The sequence below is a fragment of the Squalius cephalus genome, assembly GCF_949319135.1.
Source record: "Squalius cephalus genome assembly, chromosome: 2".
NCBI lineage: Eukaryota > Metazoa > Chordata > Actinopteri > Cypriniformes > Leuciscidae > Squalius > Squalius cephalus.
The window spans coordinates 33585699-33595022 of NC_137123.1; the positions used below are offsets into that span (position 1 = coordinate 33585699).

The following is a 9324-nucleotide window of genomic DNA, read 5'->3' on the forward strand; positions in this document are numbered from 1 at the left end:
GCATACATGCCTATACTCATCAAAGATGCTTGTGAAAATATCTTCTGAAATATCTTGATGTTATTTCTTTGTCTAGTAATTTAGAAGCAGACATCAGAGTTCAAATGCATTTTATTGTTGGTTAAGAACCGACACACATTAGATAATGGAGAATCATATTCTCGTTAAAGTACATGAGTGCAAGTGCAAACAGGATAGCTCATGCTTCTTCGGAGCGCTGTCGGGGTAGACAGTAAAGTGCGCTAGCTACTTTAGCTTCATGCACACAGAAAAAGACTACAAAAAACTACATCACATCATCACAACACATCAAATCAGAACAGACTAACATAGAATCTTCAACCTAATGGACTATAAGCCAGGTCACATAAGCAATGTTAGCAAGAGGGTTTAGGGATTGCAGACAAGCTGGGATACAGGATAAACAAAGCTTACTCCACACTCCCACTAGAGGCAGATCTTCTTAAAGTGCTTATAACAATTTAACAATAGAGCAAATACCACAACGAAGACTTAAAATTCAAACTGAACATACAGTTAAACATAAACATACTATCATAATCATTGTCAAGCAGGCGCAAGTTTTACTTTTCCTTCTTCTGCTTTTGCGATGCATTGTGATAATTAACCAAGCTTTGTTTATGGAGTTGAAAAGAGGAGGGATGGTGTGGCTGACCCAAGTGTTAGCAGCCCAGCACAACATTCATTTGTTCTTCTGGGCCTTTTGGGCAGATTTCGTGACCTTCCCGGAGGAAGAAGTCTTCTTCTCAACACCCTTGATGACACCCACTGCTACGGTCTGACGCATGTCACGCACTGCAAAGCGACCTGGGAAATGAAGATCATAAGAAAAACAGAGCTTAGTTATGATTATAAATCAAGGGTCTTCAATCTCTGTGAGGCCAAAAATCAAGAAACTCCCTGATTCATACTGCATTTTACGCCTTCCATTTACATACTACTATACTGTAAATATATACAACTTATTAATGTATTAACATTTAAATTACATTTTAATTTTACTAAGCATTTTGAGGTGCATTCACTGTTCTGCAAATTTCCGTAGCTGAAATTCGGGTTCAAGATGGTCATGCAAATTCGCCATACTGATCAACAGAAAGTCGACTTGTGTGAGGTGGGCTTCATGAATTGATATTATTATAATTATTAATTATTTTGAGCCTATTTGGGTGCAAGTTTCAATCCTAGCTAAAAGTCCTTTGCTGTTCCCCTCTCTTATCACTTCCTATCTAAACTGTCCTGTCAAATAAAGGATAAAATGCCCAAAAATAAAACTTTAAATAACTATTATTAATCATTTTGTGCCCGCCCTTGAAATGGTGAAATATTCTTGAAAAATCACTTGGGGAAAAAAAGGAAGGAATCTTTGCAGTAGGAGTGACTTTGGTTAATAAATTGTTTTAGAGTAAACATACTAGAGGAATTAGTAACTTTAAATCCAAATTAAGATATGACCCTTACCAAGAGGAGGATACTCAGAGAAACTCTCCACACACATGGGTTTGCCAGGTATCATATCTACAATAGCAGCATCCCCAGACTTCAGGGACTTGGGATTATCTTCTAGCTTCTTCCCAGAGCGACGGTCAATCTTCTCCTTTAACTCGGCAAACTTACAGGCAATATGAGCAGTGTGGCAGTCAAGAACTGGGGCATAACCAGCACTGATCTGACCTGGATGGTTCAGAATGATCACCTGACCAGAGCAGAAAGAATCAAAGTGAATAAAAGTGCAGTTTAAAAAGATAATCCCTATTCAGAAAAATGAGATCATGATCATTGTGTCAGTAGGCTTTGTAATTGAAACCCTATAAAAACACATAACTAGGATCTTTACCTGAGCTGTGAAACTCGCCGCCTCCTGTGGAGGATCGTTCTTGCTGTCACCTGCAACATTCCCACGTCGGATATCTTTGACTGAGACATTCTTCACATTAAATCCCACATTATCGCCCGGAAGAGCTTCAGATAGAGCCTCGTGATGCATCTCCACAGATTTGACCTCAGTGGTCACGTTCACAGGTGCAAATGTCACAACTAGACCAGGTTTCAGAATACCTGTCTCTACACGTCCCACAGGCACAGTACCAATTCCTACAGAGAAAGAGTGCAAAGGTAAAAGAGGGATGTTTGTTGGTATTATTTACTGGAAATATCAGTCTTTGTGTTGTTAGTTATTTTATTTTTTTAAATATCCTAGTGGGATTATCATACTTAAAGGTGATGTATATAATACTTTCTCCAATCCCATCCTAATATACATAGAAGTCATTCATACACATCTTTACAAGAAAAAGATTAGCTATAATGTGCATATGATCTTAAAGTTTATTTTAAACAAGTGTTCTTATTGAGACCCTTTTTAAGTTTGGGTGTCCTTATACCTCCTATTTTGTACACATCCTGCAGAGGGAGTCGGAGGGGTTTGTCAGTGGGGCGGGTTGGAGGCTGAATGGCATCCAGAGCCTCCAATAGAGTCGTCCCAGAGGCACTCCCATCCTTACGAGTGATCTTCCAGCCCTTGAACCAGGTCATCTACAGACAACATATTAATTATTAATGGCAGGTATTGAACAGTTGGAAGCTGTCAGTAAGTTTTTTTTTTTAAAGAAATTAATGCTTTTAATCAGCAAGGCTGCATTCAATTGATCAAGAGTGACAGTAAAGACATTTAGAATATTACAAAATATGTCTATTTCAAATAAATGCTGTTCTTTTGAACCTTTTATTCAGCAAAGAATCCTGAAAAATTGCATCACATTTTCCACAAAAATATTAAACAGCTTTCAACAGTTTTCATAATTGATAACAAGATTTTTTTTTTTTTGAGCACTAAATCAATGAATAAATGTAAATGTAGATCAGCATATTAGAATGATTTCTGAAGGATCATGTAACACTGAAGGCCGAAGGAGTAATAGCTTCTGAAAATGTAGCTTTGCCATCACATGAATAAAATACATTTAAAAAAAATATATTAGAACAGAAAACAGTTTTTTTAAACTGTAATTCACAGTATGACTGTTTTACTGTTTTTGATCAAGTAAATACAGCCTTAGTGAGCACACATCTTTCAAAAACAATACAAAATCGTACTGACTTGTAATGATTTAATGGTTGTGTATATTGTGTAATGCATATAATATTGAATCTACAACTAACATAAGTATAATAAATAAGAGGTTGGCTTGCAAAGAGCTAAATTATGCCAGTGATATTAATTAATATCTAAAACTATTGAATCTATTGATAATATGAAAGATAGACATCTTTAGGTAATATAACACTAACATTTGGGCTGGCCTCCAGCATGTTATCCCCATTCCATCCGGAGATTGGCACAAATGCCACTGTATCGGGGTTGTAGCCGATTTTCTTGATATAAGTGCTGACTTCTTTCACAATCTCCTCATAGCGCTTCTGGCTGTAATTGGGTTCCGTAGAGTCCATCTTGTTGACACCCACGATCAGTTGTTTGACGCCCAGGGTGTACGCCAGCAAGGCATGCTCACGTGTTTGTCCGTTCTTTGAGATACCAGCCTCAAATTCACCAACGCCAGCTGCCACGATCAACACAGCACAGTCTGCCTGTATCAAGAGAAATGAAAGGTTATTCAAATACTTTGATGGAATAAACTTTTTGGTGTGATACATTTTTTTTATGTGATAATATAAAAACCTGTGAGGTGCCAGTGATCATGTTCTTAATAAAGTCTCTGTGTCCTGGAGCATCAATGATGGTGACATAGTACTTGCTGGTCTCAAACTTCCACAGGGAGATGTCGATGGTGATTCCTCTTTCTCTCTCAGCTTTGAGTTTGTCAAGGACCCAAGCGTACTTAAAGGAGCCTTTTCCCATCTATAAAAGGTGAGGACAAATATAAGTTTAGGGAAAGATCTGTAACTGAATTTCTTGAACGAATTGCCTCTGTCACACAAGTGCATGATGCAACAGTTATTTTCAGTCCTCCAATTTGATAGGTCAAACAGTGTTCCAACAGCACAGTTATGTCACTATTTGTATCACTTCACTGGTTGTTTATGGTGTTCCAGACCAGAGTAGCCTATGGGAGTGGAGCAAAAATGGAAGTGGAATGGGAAGCAAAGTTGTGCCATTTTGCCTGGAAATTTGATACAACCAAAGTCCCCCTGTGGTACAAATAGCTTTTATGTTGTTTATATGTCTTTGTGATGTTTTAATATGCTTGAAGACAAACCATGTGCAAATTCATAACTTAACACCATTACTGAGGATTTTCTCCTTTAAACTGCGGTGAACCAAAGAGAGTCTCAAAAACGTGGTTTGAAATCGCTGGTGTTTCTGACATCACAAACTACCTTGTTAACAAGTCAACATGTGATTGACAACGAGTGCATCTCTGAGCTGGAGTGAGTGGAGGCGGGGCTAATTTGTATATTCATAGAACCGTGCATACTAAATGAGGAAAGGGTGTAGAGTTCCATTCAAGTTATTTGGAGGCATGAATTATTTTATTTTTTCAGGGAAAAAACGCTTAAATATGTCATTTTGGTGATCAAAGACGAGTTTTAAGGGATACAATTATTGACTACAGGGGGACTTTGAGAAAGAAGCTATTTGTCTCAGTGATTTATCCATACATTGAATGTCAATGGTGTCCAGTGTTGTTTTCATTGTTTGTACAAAAACAGTTCTTCATTCTTCAAAATATCTATTTTTCGTTCCACTGAAGAAAGTCATAGTGGTGAATACATGATGACAGAATATTATTTTTAAGTAAACTATCATTTTAGGTTATTGGATCTAACTTATTGTTAATAGAACTGATTATAAAGCAAACTTACACTCAAAATATGTGATCAATGCTGATTAATGCACTCTTGCTTATTTGATATTGCTTGAGGTCATATTTCACACAGTGGGCCTCTTTGAATAATTATATACATATGATATCACGGCAACAAATTGTAGCTATATTTATTTGGTCTTGCATATCTGGACTGCTATACCTCTGCAGCTTCCTTCTCAAACTTCTCAATGGTCCTCTTGTCGATGCCTCCACACTTGTAAATGAGGTGGCCAGTGGTGGTGGACTTCCCTGAGTCCACATGGCCAATGACCACGATGTTGATATGGAGCTTCTCCTTACCCATCACTGGGCTCTCGTTGGGTTACAGGCAGCCTACAACAGGAAAAGGGAAACTAAATAATTAATCAAACAAATAAGTTATTTATGGTCCAAATGCGCTCAGATGTACTGCAACAACCACATCATAGCACTTTATACTTTTGTAAACTCTTATTTATTCAGTTAGTTTACAATAGGTCAAATCAATATTTGGCTGAAAGTTATTTATAAAGTTATGAAAATTATAATTTTATCAGTATAGCGATAAGCCATATTAAAATCAAACACTGTACAATAAGCTACATTTACAGACTCGCGACTCCATATGATAAACTAATACCTCATCATCATTGCACTAGAAAGTAAATCTCTCATATTATTTTGTATGTAGTTATATATAAAGGGTTATATAAGTGTGTCCTTTGATATTGAAAGGAATCTAGTGTAGAGAGTTTAGAAATGCTGCTAGTATGACCTCTAAAATAATAACATTTTATGAATTATAAAATTCCTCATTTAAACTAATTAATATTTTAAATCATCCGTCTGCAACTTTTGACCTAAATTATCCAAATTCTTGAGATAAATCGGCTAATGTCACAGTATCCTTGAAAGCTTGTCCATGTTTTTCCCAGTGTTGTCTGGGTTACAATGTAGCAGCACGGGCCACCCGCTGTATGCGGCAAAATGTAGACTAAATAAAAGTATTTACTTTCAGAAAATTTGAAGTACTTTTTTCTTATATGATCTTTATTTGAATAATAATTCATAATCATTCCGATATTCACCTCATACCGAGCAAATATGACATGGTTATGTAATGCCATGCCATGTAGGCTACAGTATGAATGCCACACCAAGAAAAGCGTGTGTCCTGATATTCTGCTTGCCAACGAGCAAAGATGGGACTGGAGAATAAAAGGATATAAATGTTGTTTCCACAACAGATCCTGTCAGTTGCATCAGCGCCATGTTCCGTATTATGTCCTTACTAGAAATAAAACTCAGATACAGCACATCACGCATTCGCAATACCCAATAACCCATCCGACCGCTTAGCTCCATCGGCAAGTAATTATAAAGCGTTAATGTATAGAGAAAACGTAGAGAGGGTGTGTTTTTCAGGTGTCCAACCTTGGAGAGGTGCGCCTGTAGTCCAGGGCAGCAGAGCGATAGTCGCGTAGGCTATGTATCAGATACTGCTGTGCCGCTGATGTCATGAAAGGAAGTTTCTAGCTGTTCCACTAGAGGGAGCTGTCGAACAGCACATGTACAATAACCACGTGTGTAGGTATTTGGGTTTTCGATGTGTTAAAGGGATAGTTCACCCAAAAAAAAAAAAAAAAAAAAAAAAAAAATTCATTTACATGTTCCAAATCTGTATGAATGTCTGCTGAACACAAAAGAAGATTAAAAAAAAAAAAAAAAAAAAAAAAGTGTCCCATTGACTTCCATAGTATGGACAAATATTTGGTTGCTGACATTCTTCAAAATATCTTCTTTTGTGTTCAGCAGAAGAAAGAAATTAATTTAAGGTTTGGAACAACTTGAGGGTGAATAAATGATGACAGAATTTTCATTTTTGGGAGAACTATTCCTTTAACTTTTGCATGAGGTAGTTTCTTTAACTTTTTGTTGTTTTTTTTGTCACCCAATATCATATTAGAACTGTTTTGGATTATTACATCAATTATTTGGCTATATTTCACTTTTTTATGAATAGAAATTGTTTAATTGTCTTATCCTCAAATTCCCAATCTTAAAATAAGTCAAATAAATCATATGATATAAATAAAAAATACGACATATATCACCTCTTATCTCACATGCAAGGGAGAAATGTCAAATTACAATAAACAGACTAAATAAATAAGTAAGTAAATAAATAAATAAATAAATAAATAAAGATGTAAAATGACGCAACACCTGTCAGCATCCATGATTAATTGACCTCACTTTGTGTTTTCGAAAGTGATTTCACTTGAAATCCTCCCCTTGCCAGACATTAAAAAGTTTGTTGCATTAAAGGGATAGTTCACCCCCCAAAAATAAAATTTTGTCATCATTTAGCCTACTCGCCCTCATGTTGTTCCAAACCTGTATGAGTTTCGTTATTTTTCTAAACACAAAAGCAGATATTTTGAAGAGTGTTGGTGACAGTTCACGGCATAGCACTCATTGACTTCCATAGTATTTTTTGCTACTATGGAAGTCAATGGGGTCCATCAACTGTCTGGTTGCCAACATTCTTTAAATGGGTTTGGAACAACTTGAGGGTGAATAAGGAAGGACAAACTTTTCCTTTAAGTAGGCCTATTATTTTTTACTTAAATAAAGTGTAATCGAATGTGCCCTTAGTACTGTCAATCAATGCTTTTGAAAATTGTTTAATTCGAAAAAAAATCTCAGTCATGCGAGATTTGAAATTGCAACCCAAAAAGCGCAGCGCAGTCTCTGAGCTACAACATCTCATATTCAGATGAGAGCCTAAGTCCATCTAGAGTATATTGCCCCTGCCTTCAGCTATACTTAGGCTATACAAGAGTTATGGCATTTGATATAATGAAGATGACCATAAGCCAAAGCCGCTGTGGTACAACTATGTAAATACAAACACTCATTGTTTGATGAGTGTTTGGTGCTGTTATCATTACTGCTTGTTTAATCATCTTCCTAGTTGTTATTACATGAGCCAGTTCATATGGAATCCCACTGTACCTGCCAGTAACTTTCCAAGAGCCCTGAATGTCAGCCTGAGATGAAAAACAATCAAAGTGTTCATCTGTGAACATGTCTCTGGTTTGGGCCTTAAAAACAGACAAGCAATATGCTTAGATAAACTGTGCACTATAATGGAGACTTACTTGTCTGAGTCTGAGAGCTTTTACAGCACAACAGTTTCGCATTAGCAACAGGAAAAAGGTTGTCTTTGTTTTCTAAAACTTTAAGATATGATTCTACAAGCCTGTCTTTTGTAAATAAAAGAGACTAAATATAGCTTTAAGTGGGAGTCTTCATTGTTATCAGTGTTATGTGCGTGATTAATTATGAACAAACTGTAGCAGGCCAAAACGCGAGGGAAACTTTAAGTTCTAAATTAAGAGTTGTAAATAGATCACCATCTGTGTCTGTGTAGTGCCATCACCCCTCGGATCTCTCAGAACAGCTTACTATATAAAGTCCTTCATATATATCCAGCGCATACATTTGATCCATGGAGCTGAGAGTATGGAAATGTGAGATTCCATGGTTAACTTTAAAGGGTATCTCAATGTATTCATTAACCAACTCCCCCATAGCATATCTATTGCAAATAATTGTTTCAATAAATATTTTGAGATTTCATTGTGCGGGCTGGTTGTCTATACAGAGATAAATAGAGAGATAACGCCTATTGTTATACTGGGATGGTTTATAAAAGAATTCATGTTGAAACTTCAGTCCAAGATTTCCGTCCAAGGTTTATTTATATCCCTAATGAGGTCAGATAAACTCTAACAGCCAATGACATATGCTTGCATGTACAATATACATCAATTCATCGCTGTTGAAAAAAATGCAATAGGAAAACAGAGCTGGCTATGTGGGGTTTTTTTTATCAGAACCATGTGTTCCCCCTGATTCAGTATAATTAAATCTGGCCATCAACAATGTGAGTTTTTATTTATTTTTATTTTCATTATCATCTCTCAAGATTCTTTAATTGTGAAGATGCAGAACATTCAAGCAACAGTTCATTTCTATATAAATGCGTGAACTGTACTTCAGTTCTAGCTAATTTCATCGAATCTCTCTCTCATTCTCTCATTCTCTCATCCCTGCTGCCTCTATGATTGGGTGATATTTTTATAAATCTAGGTCCTGAGGCCACCTGGGGAAAACAGCACCAAATTCAGGCCATGTAACAAACCCGGGCCAGGCGAAAAAGGACTTTGACGATGATGCGTCATATCATCACAACTTTCCACAAACAGAAACAAAACACAGGTCATGAAATAGTGAAACAGGACTAAGCTTAGCAGCATAGGCTAAAGACACCTGTTTCATTCATCAAATCTGGATTGAGATGTAAAGCTTTTTTCCATAGGAAAGGAATATCAAAGATATGGTAAGTGTCCCTCTTTTTTTCCTTTTTCCCTCTTCCATTTGCTTGTTTTTTTTTTTAGAAAGGAATGCATCCGATTACATAACAAGT

The 9324-nt window shown here is 36.5% G+C and overlaps 1 protein-coding gene across 1 annotated transcript; it reads right to left on the reverse strand.

The window, feature by feature from the left end:
- Nucleotides 1-94: 94 nt before the first annotated feature.
- On the reverse strand, nt 95-6348 carry eef1a1b (eukaryotic translation elongation factor 1 alpha 1b). The gene is made up of 8 exons (XM_079847338.1): nt 6264-6348; nt 5011-5183; nt 3701-3880; nt 3313-3609; nt 2406-2556; nt 1859-2115; nt 1483-1717; nt 95-828 (listed from the first exon to the last, which is right to left on the reverse strand). The coding sequence occupies exons 2-8, from the start codon at nt 5152-5154 to the stop codon at nt 704-706; spliced, it is 1389 nt and encodes a 462-aa protein (XP_079703464.1). The 5' UTR covers nt 5155-5183; nt 6264-6348; the 3' UTR covers nt 95-703.
- Between the last annotated feature and the right edge of the window lie 2976 nt (nt 6349-9324).